Source organism: Rhamphochromis sp. 'chilingali' (assembly GCF_963969265.1).
Source record: "Rhamphochromis sp. 'chilingali' genome assembly, chromosome: 14".
Classification (NCBI taxonomy): domain Eukaryota; kingdom Metazoa; phylum Chordata; class Actinopteri; order Cichliformes; family Cichlidae; genus Rhamphochromis; species Rhamphochromis sp. 'chilingali'.
In genome coordinates, this window is record NC_137941.1 from 32043283 (window position 1) to 32057405 (window position 14123).

At 43.9% G+C, this 14123-nt stretch overlaps 1 protein-coding gene across 7 annotated transcripts in view; it reads right to left on the reverse strand.

The window, feature by feature from the left end:
• Positions 1-217: 217 nt before the first annotated feature.
• Positions 218-14123, reverse strand: part of LOC308410421 (mitogen-activated protein kinase kinase kinase kinase 4-like) — a 107953-nt gene continuing 94047 nt past the window's right edge. For 4 of the 7 annotated variants that reach the window (XM_080903748.1, XM_080903745.1, XM_080903742.1 and 1 more), the window contains 6 exons: positions 7348-7482; positions 5087-5187; positions 4776-4925; positions 4523-4682; positions 4071-4210; positions 220-3352 (listed from right to left, as the gene is read on the reverse strand). In XM_080903748.1, coding sequence (XP_080759874.1) covers positions 3269-3352; positions 4071-4210; positions 4523-4682; positions 4776-4925; positions 5087-5187; positions 7348-7482 — 770 coding nt within the window. In that variant the 3' untranslated portion in view covers positions 220-3268. Of the gene's footprint in view, positions 3353-4070; positions 4211-4522; positions 4683-4775; positions 4926-5086; positions 5188-7347; positions 7483-14123 lie in introns of all 7 variants that reach the window. The other 3 variants (XM_080903747.1, XM_080903743.1, XM_080903744.1) reach the window with 2 other exon arrangements.

Below are 14123 nucleotides of genomic sequence, written 5' to 3' on the forward strand. Positions count from 1 at the left end.
AAATGGTAATTTTGTCTGAAAACAATATGCACAATTTCCACAAACAAAGCATTTGTCGAAATCGCCCCATACATGCAACTGATGTGTTCCATTTTGGTCTGTTGGCCAACACCTGTTACAACATGTCTGTTTTCAATGTGCGTGCGTGTACTTGGGGAGCAAACATCACCATCAAGAGAGGCCAAAGAAGGAAGGGCACAACATTGTTGTTTTAAAATTACTTTTAAAGTTTATTCAAAGAAAACAAAACAAAAAACTCTCAGGAAAATACATGACTTCCTGTCATACACAGAGGACATAAGTTAGAGTAGCACGGCAGAAACAGCAGAGGAAAAAACACGTTGCCTCACGTCCAAGCCTGCAAGGAACGTTACTGTAATGTTTCCATGTTGAAGCAGCGTTGTGTGAATACCTGAAATGAACAACACGTGTGTTCTTTGTTGTGGAAAAAGTTAGCAGGGGTGGGAGAAATGACAAAGAAAAATAAATAAAAACTAACGAAAGATTTAAAATATCCAATAAAAAGTGGGCTCAAAAAGCAGAAAGTATGAGTTAAAGAACTAAGATGCATTATGCTCTCAAACATAAATACCATGATGCACATTAGTGTAACAAAACATTGCCTCTGTAAACAGTTTCTCCACCTAAGGTGAGTGTAATAATATTAAACCACCGCAGTCGCATAGTTACGTTTACATAGACTTACAGAAACAACAGAAACTATTGTTAAGCTTCTCAACTAGCTCTAAAACTTAAGAATACACAATGCTTCGAGTGATTTTTTAAGTTTTTTTGTTGTTTTTATTTTTTGAAAGAAAGGATTTCCAAGTAGTGGTTCTTATAACAACAGGTTTACACGTTTTAAATGCTGCCCTCTTGGCACTTTTTCCAACACAAGCCTGCAAACGACTGATTCGTCTCAATCGGCCGAAGAGCGCGTTTCTTTCTTTAGATCAATAAGAATATTGATAATAGCCACAAATTATTTTCATGAATTCAATACAGCCACTCATCAAGGCCTTGATGCAAGAAGAGACACACACCGAGCACTACTGCACACGCAGACCTCACTGGGGCCCGAACGGCTTCTCCATACAGAGACATAAACTAAGTGACCAACAGTAACCTTATCGTCAAGGAGGGAAAACACCCAAGATAAGCTTGTTTGTGTCCTGACAAAAGGTGTGTTTGGATATGACGTCATAGATCGGACTCTCCCCTTGCTCTTCCTGTGAGCAAATGATGAGAAACATTGCAAAAAAGAAAGGAAAAAATCCAGCTGGGCAAAGATCGTCCATGCCGAAGGTTGTTGCTCAGTCTTTCGCATACAGGGAACTTCAATAACAGCTGGAGTGGGACATGAGGGGGTTAGGGAGGGGCACAAAATAGACAAACTATTCCTTCCTATAAAAAAAAAAAGAAAAATGGGGATTCTCTCGTCAGTTCCTTCACAAACAGCCGAGTGAGGGAAAAATCTCTGCTCAGTGTTGCCTGTTTGGAGACACTTCATCACAGTAACAGAGTGCTGAATCAATAAAGGCGCGCGTGTTCTCGTTTGAACGGGAAAGCCGCGAGAAACGCTCCTCGGCTCTGACACACAGATTGCCGAAGGCTGCGAAACAAATACGGAATCGAAAAATGTACATCTGACGCAGAGGCTCTGCTGCCGCCGCCGCAGCTTCGACTCCAAAACCGAACACCTAGGATTGATCACTCGTGACAAGATACAAAGCAAAAACGTCATCTCATGCCTTGGACCACCACACAGTAATAAGTCTTTCTACATTCTTGACACTTAGTGCATTGAATACATACAAATGTTCTAAATGAAGCATGAAATGAGTCGAAATCATGAAATGGAAGATGGAACTCCGCCTCCTGTGCCAAAACAAACCCGCCGACCACGTGTTTACCTCTCTGCCACTTAAACCCAAAGCGATGCCGAACTGTTGACGGCACACGCGCACACATACACGTACTAAACTTTCTCATCTACATTATCTCTCGATTTTTTCCCCTCTCTCCACGTTATATCTGTTTATTCACAGCAGTTCAAGTTTCTCGAGTTAAGATCAGGTCGTCATGCTTCCCCGCCGCCGGTCCGACACGACAAAAGTTCCCAAAGCTTTATTTGTACATAGACACTTTATTTAATATTTTGGATCACACCCGCATTGCATTCTTTTCATACGGACACACCTTACACTTCTGTGGTTTTAGAGCAAGCAAGTTGTGTAGGTGGATGTGTGTGAATGATTAAAAAAACAAGGTAAAAGACATGTTTAACTCCACATAGTTACACTTATCTTCAAGGAATAATAATGATTCAAAAAATACTATTCTGAAATCCATCACCTACACCAACTCTCTCCGCCCTCCCCTTCTTTTTAAAGCGCCTGTCCGATACAACACTATACTTAAACCACACACACGCACGCACACACCCTCATGTTTGAGTCCTGTCAACCTGACCTTTGTGGTAAAAACCTTCAATATTAGGTCCCTTTCTCATGCTTGTCACTGAGCCTCCAGCTCATTGGACAAACCAGCATGTTAGCAGTAGGTGGACCAAACAGAAGTACACACACACACACACACACACACACACACACACACACACACACACACACACACACACACACACTACTGTAGCATTAATACAACACACTCTAGAGCCCCACCAGCCCCACGCTCACAAGAAGGGGCGGATGGTGGGAACATGGGGCAAAGGGGGGAACTCCCTTACAAGAGGCAGACCTGCAGAAGGTAGTAGCAGTGGTAGTAAGAACAATAGCGGTAGCAATAGTAGTAGAAGACCTCAAGCTTACTAACCAACCCGGGAAAGGATGCAGAGGTACAAAAATCTATCCCATCGCAATGCATCCGATGAGCACCAAGAAAACTGAGAGGGAAACAAAACGTTGCTTGCCCCTCCCTTTTCTTGAATTCACATTTACAGTATTACTACTTCCTTTCATTTATTAACCTTTGATTTCATTATATAAGCCGTCGCTTCGGATTTTACGGAAGGGACCGACGACTTGACCGTCTGTCTCTGCGTCGCAGGCAGACCCAGCAAGGCTGCAGCTACAGGGCGTTGCTGTCGACTGCTCCAGACGGCTGGTAGGTTGCTGTGTTTGTTCTCGTTTGGTTGTCCGAGGGCTGACAAGACATCAATGGTGGTTTTCTGAGATCCAGTGTTAGAGAGAGGGGGAGGACAATGAGGAAGATGAGGAGAAGGAGGAGAAAGAGGGCAGGCCGTGGACCTCTACCAGCTCAGCAGGTTGCTTCGGCCCAGAGTCATGAAGTACACCTGGCTGGAGCCTCCAGAACGTACAGAGGCGAAAAACACCTGAGGAGACAAAGTGAGATTTTACTGCTCAGCACAATCTGAGCACAAATGTTGTAACTGAAAGTGCCGGTGATTAAATACAGTGTTAAAAACCCCTAACCTTTAAATATATATATATATGTATACACTTGTATATATGAATATTCAAATAAAATTATCTGGGGAGGTCTTAAATGATTTCACAAGTCACTAACACTCAGAAACAAAACTCGGGTGGTTAAAAGTTTCTTCATTCATTTGTCATATGTTACCGTACTCTAAAAGTTCCCATTATTTACCGCACATGCTGTCAAAAATACAGACCCACAAAAAGAGAAAAACAGTCCAAAAAAAGAGAGAAGAGAAACTAGAGCGGCCTTAAGTTACTTCCACAGCTGAGTCAACAGAAATTGTGCAAACAAATTTGATGCCAGGATTTAGCTTCACAGCTAACCTGGCACATCTGATGTAGGTAGTCACTGTGTGTTTGCATGTAACTGAAGACATAAGGGGAGCCTTTTTCATGTTTCATCACTTAAAATCTGTAAACAAAATCAGTTTGATTTTAAAAGATGCTTCTCAGATGGCCTGCAGTCAAGTTGGAGGAGCTGGTCTTATTTGCTTGGAGGAGGGTTTTCTTGTGTTTTATTTTTATCGAGCAAACACAAAGTTGACTAATCCCAAAGATGTGCACGAGTCGGTTAGGTCACTGGCAGCGGTGCTGACATGCCAATCTCACCTTGTCATTTCTTTCACAGAGGAACTTGAGTCGCTGAGCTCTCTTGTGCATGAAGACGCCGTCCAGGTGACCGGTCTCCACAGAGCGGATCTCGATGGCCTTCTCGCCCCAACCCATGATTTGGTTAGACCGAATGTAGGCTGTGAAGAGATGTTTTAGTTAGTCTACGGATATCTAACTATTTAAAAACAAGACGAAGAAAATGTTAAATCCCTAGACCAGAGGTGTCAAACATAAATGTGCTAAAACAATCGACTTGTTGATGATTTTTAATCATTAAAAGAAAAAAAGCACCACTTTAAAAAAAAAAAAATCAGGTGTAAAGGTGTAGGTGCAGGGACACTTTAGCTCTTGGACGGTTGTGAGGCAAAAAGGCTGGGCAACACTGACCTAGACAGACAAGAAAACATTATAGGGCAGGTGTTTGTGTAGCTTTTCACCCAGTTACTCACCCACTGAGGTGGGCATCTCCCCCCACTGCAGCACCACGTCCTTGGTGATGCGTCCGTAGGTGTTGACATAAACACCCTCGTCCTCGTAGCACACGAGCAGTTCAATGCCATCAGTGTTAGGCAGAATGATGATCGCGTGAGACTGGATGCTCGTCTGGATCTGGAGGAAAAACAACAGACATTATAAGAGTGACTCCTCTTTTAACACATACAACAAACGAGCATGTGCGTTATTTTACAGCTGTGTTCTTACGTGTGTGGGCAGGTAGATGTCGTAAACGGCCCCAGAGTCGACATCCACGGCGTGAAAGCCTGAGTACGAGCCATAGATTACCTTTAACCTCTGACCTTCCTCCACAGTCAGGTCAACCAGCAGCGGCTTATGCACCAGATCACCGAAAGACTGAGGCGCACACAGATCAGAAATCTTAGTCTTTCAGCTTAATATCAGTAGATAGTTGCCAAAACACAGAGATGATAGATTGCTATCATTTGGAAAAGAAAAAACACAAAGAGCACAATAACAAGCAATAGCACCAACAACTAGCTGGCCGGTTTATTTACCTTGAAGGCCATGAATTTGTGGTAGGGCTTGGGTGCCCAAGCGTAGACCTCCACAGAGTTCTTCAGAGCCAGAACCAAGAATTTGATCCTTTCATATTTCACTGGGGAAATAAAAATCTGAATAAATCACTTAAAAATAGCATGTTTACCACAGGGCAGGAGAGTAGTGTGGGCTCATCTCTGTTTACTAACTTAATATTGCAACAAATGAAGGGAGAAAGTTATTATTTTAACTGATGTTTATTTGGGTTTAATCTGAAATATTCACAGCAGTTTGTATTGCACCACAGAAACAACAATTCCTGGCATCTTAAAAAGAAAACGGTTAGCCCAGAATGCCTGCACAATTAAATTAACAGAAAGTGCTGCTTTCAGCTTACATCTATGTAGAATAAGATAAATGCCCTCTAAACCCAACCCCGGTACAAGCTTACTTTTTGCAAACCATCTGAGGAACACAGTTAAATGTGCACTCTCAGCTCTTTTCCCCTACGTCCACATAAACCCACTGTTTTGGCAACAGTGTTACAAATGTTACTTTTCCAATATTGATTTTCTCATCATTGCTGCAAAGCCCTGTACTTTCCACAAGTGCTGATTCAAGAAAATAATGAACATGCATGAATAAAGCTGTTGGACGGGAAACGGATTCCTCAGCCAACAGCTCTGATCACTACATAGGAGTTTCCAACAGGAAGTGCCAGTCTTCGCAAAGCAATAAAATCATGAATGACATTCTGAGTTTTAGACAGGAAGGTCTACTTGCATGTCTTCTCAGATGCTTTTACCACATTATTACTTAATCAAGGGTTTTCATTCTACGATTTATCAATGGCATGTAGGTTCCCGAAGCACATATCCGATTTGAATTCCTACATATGAAAAGCACAAAGCGGAAACTAAAGGCTGATATTCATAGACACTGATAGATAGACATATTTGGCAACCTTGTTCCCAATTTGTTGCAGTGTGTTTGTTGTTGTTTTGCATTGTTAAGCACTTTGTGCAGCATGGACTGTTTGGAAATGTGCTATATCAGTGTCCAACTCCAGTTCTTGAGAGCTACTGTCCTGCAGCTTGAATGGCTTCTTATTAGGCCTTTGCCTTGATGGCATGCTGAACCATTTAATTCAGCTGTCTTGGAGTAGGGATGCATCTAAAAGCTGCAGGACAGTAGCTCTCGAGGACTGGAGTTGGACACCCCTGTGCTATATAAATAAACATGACCTTGACCTTTTGATCCCTGTCAATTTAAAGTTTTTGTTTTGTTGTGTTTCTTTGTATTTGTAGTTTCAATTCAATTCCATTTTATTTATATAGCACCAAATCACAATAACAGTTGCCTCAAGCACTTTATATTGTAAGGCAAAGATCCTACGATAATACAAAGAAAACCCCAACAATCAGACGACCGCAAAACTAGATGAACAAGAACTTTGGCGACAGTGGGAAGGAAAACTCCCTTTTAACAGGAAGAAACCTTCAGCAGAGCCAGGTTCAGCGAGAGCCGGCCATTTCCTGTGAGTGGTAGACAGGTCAGAGATTTCTCCTGTGACATTTAATTTTAGTCTTCATGACTCAGAAAAATTTGGGAATCACTTTATTTATTTTATTAATTATTAAAGCACTGAATAATTAAAAAGTATTATGTACATGGATCTGTTCTGTTCAGAAAGCTGCATAGCTACAGCCAACTTCCCAGAAGAGAGTAACCTCTCCTAGTAGTTCACAGAGTTTTACATGAGAATGAGCATCTGTCTGTGTTAAAACTGGTGGGGAGAAGCTGCTTGTTTTGCAGGCAGTGAGCTAAGAGGTGGCTGTGACCAATATCAGGGACCAGTTATCATGTCTACAGCTGCCAGCAGGTTTCTAAGTAATTATTCAATCAGTAAAAACTATAGATTCTACTAATCCCTTTTGTCCTTGTCAGATTGTCTCTTTGTTCACTGCACGTTGGCCTCTTGGTTTTCTTTTTGTGACTTTGTGTATTTTGCAATCTAGTGAGTGGGTCAGTTAATAGTTTCATTTAGGAGTGGTGTGCAAGTAACCCCCCATTAGGTGTGAAGTCAGTAAAAAAACAACACCAGTCCCTGCTGTGATCTCCACACACACTGTCCCCATGCACTTGCACTTTTGCACTGTGGAAGGCCCTTATCTCAAACTTACCACCTTGGTAGTCTGTTATGAGTATTTATGCTCATAAATACAGTGAAATCTTCCCAAACTCTTAAATGCAACATGTCCTTTTGTGATAAACGTACCAACTTTGTAGTGGACGCATCCCTCCAAGTCTCCTACGGTTGTCCAGCCTTGTTTCTTCTCAACCTCTGGGTCATTATGCAGAATCTTATTCCTCAGCCAGGACAGGTAGTATACACGGAGCTTGTTCTTCTTACCTGTAATTGATTGAGAAACACTGAAGTAAAGAAGAGCAAAAACAAAATGTAAGAATTGCTATGCGGTTGATCTTATCAGAGGCTCTGAGAAATGTCTGAAGCTGCTTGAAACTCATGAGGTTGTGTGTGTGTGTGTGTGTGTGTGTGTGTGTGTGTGTGTGTGTGTGTGTGTGTGTGTGTGTGTGTGTATATAGAGGAATTTTGCACCATCCTACAAAATAATTTCAGGTTGGCAGCATTTCTGCATCAAATCTTGATGGAACAGCCTTTTTCAGTTGCCTTAAGGTCTGAACTTTGACTTGACCATTTGAAAACATGAATTTAGTTCTTTTTAAGTGATTCTGTTTGTTTATCTTGCACCACTTAACCTTTCTAAGTTTCAAGTCATGGACTGTGGTTCTGATTTTCTCCTGTAAAATGCTTTTTCTAATTTTTTTATTCATGATTCATTCAACGACTCCAGAATTTGAGGTAAAAAAATAGCCCTAAACTCAGACATAATCCAAATCTGTTGCCCTTACTGTATATATGATCACTTATGGTCCCTTTTTCCCATATCCCACTTACTAGCACATACCAACTAGGGCTGGGTATCCCACTGATTTCTAGAATCGATTCGATCCACGATTCGATTCGAATCTGGGAAATTTTGCCTCAGACAGTCAGAAATATTATAATTCAGATCAGTACATTTACATATTTTTGTATCTATAAAAGGGAAGCTGACACTTTCCAGACTTTATCAAAGGTGTAAGCCTCACAGCAGAGGTCAAAGTAGCTGAAGATAAAACACAGAAAAACATGAAGGTGATTTTCCTGGCCTGGAATTTTATAAAAATATTCTGCAGTAGATCAAAAACGAAAGAAAATCTTTAATCAACTTATGAACATCACCTCTGACGTTACAGCGGTTTCATTAGAGACACAGCGTTTTGTATTTTGTATAATTTTTAAAAGTTTAAATTTGTTCAGAAGCCTGTTGAACGGCAGAAATTAGGTTTTCTTTTCGGAAGTAAGTAAAAGGAAAAAAAAAAAAAAACATCGGCCGACAGCGCTGTAAATAACGGTAGACTTGTGCGTAACAAGCAAGCAAATAATACAGAAAACAGATTTTTAGATGGGAAACTGTTCTTGAAGTAGAGAGAGAGAGAGAGAGAGAGAGAGAGAGAGAGCTGTGCATGAAGTTTGATTATATTGTGGTGGAAGCAAAACAGCAAAAGTAAGAGGGAATCCATGACGATGTTTATGTGAAGCCTAGTTTGGATCTTCTTCTGCTGGTTCGGTCAATATTGTTTGGAGAGAGTGTGGTGGGGCGTGGTCTGCGGTGCTGTGCAGGGAGGGCGGACGCACCTGCACGGCATTCATAATCACGCCCGCTGGGTTAAAACACAGGGACTCAGGTGTGTGTGGTTGTTGTTGTGGTGAGTGTGACTAAAAATGTGCCTTATTCTCACCACAGAGAGATCAAACTAACAGCTTTAGAATCAGCGCAAAAAGAGCGTAAACACAAAGCGTGGACCCGCCGAAACATCAGAATCAGCGAGCTGTCGGCTTTCAGCCCCGAGCGTGTCCGTGCCGTCGGGTGAGAAAGGCAACATCTCACCGATTCTGATCCGCGGGTCCGGGCTTTGCGTTTACGTCTTTGTGCAGAAGCCGTGTACCTGCTCTCATTTACTGTTTTAAATGTTTGGTGGTTGTTGAAATTTTGTGACGTTTCACCTGAGATTCTGGAATTTTGGGCAAAATACATTTATATAAAAAAATCGATTCAGGATTTTAATGAATCGATATTACGTTATCCAAGCCAGAATCGATTTTAATCGATGAATCGATTATTAAAACCCACCCCTAATACCAACCTAACCTGAAATAAAAAGTTACATTTAAGGTAAGGTGTTGTCATGATCCGGAGTTTGTGACTCCGTGTTTATGTTTTAGTAGTTATTATTATTCTGGGTTTTGTCCCCCACCTGTGTGTGTGATCTCCCTGTGTTCTCTGAGTGTTTTTAAGTCTTGTCTTCTGTCTTAGTCGTTGCTGGTTCGTCTGTGTTGTTTCCCCTCGGTCTCTCCGTATGTATTTCCCCGGACCTCCCTGCATCTTCGTTTCTGGTTTGTTTTATTAGTTTTACCCAGTTTAGGTTTCCGGTTTCATGTTCACCCACCATTGCTGTTTGTACCCACTCCTGTAAATAAATACTCACCTGCACCAGAGCTGCCGCCTTTTGGGTCCTTTCTACAACTCCACACGTCTGCCACACCGGACGTGACAGTACGAACTGGCCAGCATGGACCCTGCGGCACTCAATCCGTCCGAGGAGCTCCAGGATGACATCAGCTACAATGTGGAGATCCTCCTCGGGCTGTGGCTGGAGAATCCTCCGTACGAGCTTCGCCGCACCGTTGAAAACCGGCTACAACGGCTCTTTTCCGGCCTGCCATGGCTTCTAAAATCGCTTCCTCCGACCATGCAGGCTTTTCTCCGGCACACACCTCACCTTCTCTCAGCCACTCCTGCCTCGCTGCCCGACTCGCCGGATGTGATCTTGCCCGGCCCGTCGGAGCCAGCTGCGGGGAGGAAACGCAGATCGCGCCGCCGGCGCGCCACCCCACAGCCGGACGTTCGGGCTTCTAATTCGCCGGCTGTGGTGAGTGAGGACTCTTTTCCGTTTTCGGACTGTGTGACTGTTCATTCAGGGGCGGTGTTCTGTGCGGCAGATGATTATGTGAACAGCATATCACCTGCTCAGCAGCCACTCTCAGCTCAGTTAACTGCCCAGCAGCCACTCTCAGTTCTGTCTCCAGTGTCACCTGCAGTTCAGTTTCCAGAGCCTCCAGTGTCACCTGCAGTTCAGGCCCCTGCACTTCCAGTGTCACCTGCAGTTCAGGCTCCAGTATTACCAGTTTCACTCATTCACTCCATGCAGGGAGAAAGTCTAATTTCAACTCAAGGTGCTTTTCATAGTTTAGCTGCCATTGGCACAGTTTGCCGCTCCAGGGCTTCCCCAGAGGCTAGGTCTCAGTCCCCAGCTGATTCTGGACCCCTGAAGTTTAAGCAGCCACCTGAGAACTGCACCATGTCAGCGTTGCCTGGGCAGAGCCAGTGCTCAGTGCATTGCCAGTCGCCTTTGTGTCAGGTAGTGGCCTCCATGACTGCTGGCTTAGTGATGACTTCTGCTGGAGGGTCCGTAGGACCGCTCCGGCCTTCGTCTCCTGTCTCCGCTGGAGGGTCCGTAGGACCGCTCCGGCCTTCGTCTCCTGTCGTCGCTGGAGGGTCCGTAGGACCGCTCCGGCCTTCGTCTCCTGTCGTCGCTGGAGGGTCAAAGGGATCTGTCCAGTCTGCAGCGCCTCCATCTCCGGCTTCCACGCCGCCGCCTGCAGCGCCTCCGTCTCCGGCTTCCACGCTGCCGCCTTCAGCCTCGTCTGGTCCAGCTTCAGAGCCGTCAGCCTCGTCTGGTCCAGCTGCAGCCTCATCATCCACGCCAGCTGCAGCCTCATCATCCACGCCAGCTGCAGCCTCATCATCCACGCCAGCTGCAGCCTCATCATCCACGCCAGCTGCAGCCTCATCATCCACACCAGCTGCAGCCTCATCATCCACGCCAGCTGCAGCCTCTGCTTCAGCGTCGCCTGGCCCAGCCTCCGTGTCTTCGTCCTCGCCTGGCCCAGCCTCCGTGTCTTCGTCCTCGCCTGGCCCAGCCTCCGTGTCTTCGTCCTCGCCTGGCCCAGCCTCCGTGTCTCCGCCTTCAGCGTCACCTGGTCCAGCCTCGTTTGGGTCTGCAGCTAAACGGCCACTTTCTAGGCCACTGGCCAGGCGCCATCGCCGTCGTGGGCGGCCCCCAGACTCCCTTCACCTGAGTCTCCACCGTTGCCTTCCGCACGGTCGGCCCCCTGAACTGTGTCCATTTCGGCGCCGCTGCCTTCCGCGCGGCCGGCCTCCGGACCTCCATCGCCTGGGTCACCGCCGTTGCCGACCGCACGGTCGGCCCCCTGAACTGGTTCCACATCGCCGCCGTGGCCTTCCTCGCGGCCGGCCCCCGGACCCCCTTCGCCTGAGTCGCCGCCGTTGCCTTCCGCACGGCTGGCCCCCGGACCAGTGCTGTCGTCGTCGCCGTTGCCTTCCTTACGGTCGGCCTCCCGGACTGTTTCCACGTCGCTGCCGTTGCCGTCCGCACGGTCGCCCCCCTGAACTGTTTGGACTCCTGTGCTGTCGGCCCCCTGAACTCTTCTGTTTTGGACTCCATTTTCTTGGCTATGGTGTATTTCATTTCATTGTTTTTTGGTGCTGGACTCGTGTTTTGTTTTTTGTCTTTCTGGTGCTCCTGTTTTGTTTTGCCTCGATTATATAAAAATACAGCTGTGATATTAAGAAAACTTTCTCCTGCATCTGTGTCACTTCATTTATGACCAAATTCTTGAAGAGCACACAAGAACATGCATGTCTTTTATGTCTGCATGGTGGAGTTTTAGAGTTTCAAACATGTCTGGACTGAGGCCTTGGCTTTGCTTTGCAGTGGATTTTCCCTTTTTTCCTCCAAACACAGCGCTGTGCACACCTGCCAAAAAGTTCAACTTACATATTATCTGATTGTGGAACAATACAATTGATCTCTGGCTTCAGACACGTAGCAATGGCAAAGTGTTTTATATTGTGGTAAAGTTAACAAAGATTATATATAATATAATGATACCCAAACATTTCTGTGAGCTAGTTCTCGTTCTCCTTTGTGCAGGACAGCATGTCGTGTTGTTGATCTGATTTTCTACCAGATCTTAGGAAGAGCAGAAGTAGCCCTGAATTATTCGGACAATCTGTCTTATTGAGAATTAATGAACATGAAATTTTCATTTAAAACCTGCATTTTGTCTACCGTTAAAATTTGTTTGATGATCTGAAACATGCAAGTGTGACAAATATACAAAAAAAATAACAAATCAGGAAGGGAGCCAGTACTTTTTCACGGCTCTGTAATGTGCCTTTATTTATAGGGATGTGGAAACTTTTACAATCCACACTTCCAATCTCATACTCCTAACTTGAATATTATCCAAGATTCACGTCCCTTTTTCAGCTAAAGCTGTGAGTAATCACTCAAGAGCTTTTACTAGTAAGTGTTTGTGTTATGAGTTTAGTCAGAATGTGTTTATAATAGTGGATTTATGAAGACCCAGTAACATTTTGCAGAGTAATGAGTGCTGAAATCTTGGTAATTTTCTTCTGTCACACTGTCTCCTAGAAATCTACTGCAAATCAGTTACATGGAAGAACGTTTCCGTCCATCATGGAAATCTCAATTGTGTGTCAATGTTACATAGCATGCACATACATGACGTGGTTTCAGCTAACAGAGTTTTACTCAATATCCTTTTCACTCAGATTATCTGTTGTGTCATTTCTGTGCATTTGGGAAATTGTGAAAGGAGAAGTACGAGTGCGGGTGCTCTTTCAATGTGCGAAAGTAGAAAGCAGACTAGAAAACGACGGTCAAACAGATACTGAGCAGACTAAGCTGAAAAAGGAGAAAAGTGAACATTTTTTGGCCACATAATGTACAAACTGAAGTATTGTGCAAAAGTCTTGAGCCACCCCTCATTTTTTAAATATTTTACTTCCAAGCAGCCAAATTTTTCACTTTTACTCCTTAGTCATAAAAGGCTGATTGGGTATTGTCATCACCCCGCTAGGCAGGCAGCAACGACACCCAAGTCTGTGAAGGCGATAACTCAAGATAAGGCAATGTAGGAGCTTCAAATGTATACCATAGGTGTAGCTGCTAAAACTCTCAGACGACTTTGAATCTCAGTGATCTTGACCTCAAGGTCAGAGGTCAAGTTCTCTGGAAATCTTGTAAATGCAATTACCTGGAAACAAGACAATGTAGGATTTTGAAATTGCTGCTTTGCTGAGTTTGTTTGTTGAGCTACTTATCACTGGTCGGTGAATCATTCAAGCATGAAAAAAGCATTAACTCCTGGGATGTGCCAGTGTTGTGTCTAAACATAAAAGACAGCTTTGCAAAGATTCAATTTTAAATAGTATCTTTTGTCACTAGAAGCTGAATCCAGGAAAAATGAATACAATGAAACACAACATAAAATGGTTTGGCATAAAATATTTGACAGCAGAAATTTCTGGAACAATTTCGCCTACTTCCAAGGTGCATGGACGGGATGAAAAACTCACAATGCAGGAACTCCAGCAACACTTAATATGAAAGAGCAACAACTTTATTGACTGACCAACGCGTTTCGAAACGCATTAGTCAGTCAATAAAGTTGTTGCTCTTTGATAAAATATTTGACGAAAAATATTTTTTCATCTACAAAGTGATTCTTAAGAGTGATTACCTGAAAACTTGACAAGTAGAGAACAAAAGAATTTGCAGATAGCTGAAAGTCAAGTCTTAAAGAAACAGGAAAAAAGGCCAGCAAAACCTGACACAGGACCTGAAAGATGTATCTGGACCTTCAGCTGATCCATCTATTCTACAATGAAGCCTCACCAGCGGTCTCAGTGGAAGTGTGGCTGTCAAGAAGCCACTCTTAAGGACAAATTATACAAGAACTGGACTGAAAATCAGTGGAAACAGGTCTGATGGAGAGATAAATATAAATTTGAAAATTTTGGTCCAAATCATCATCAT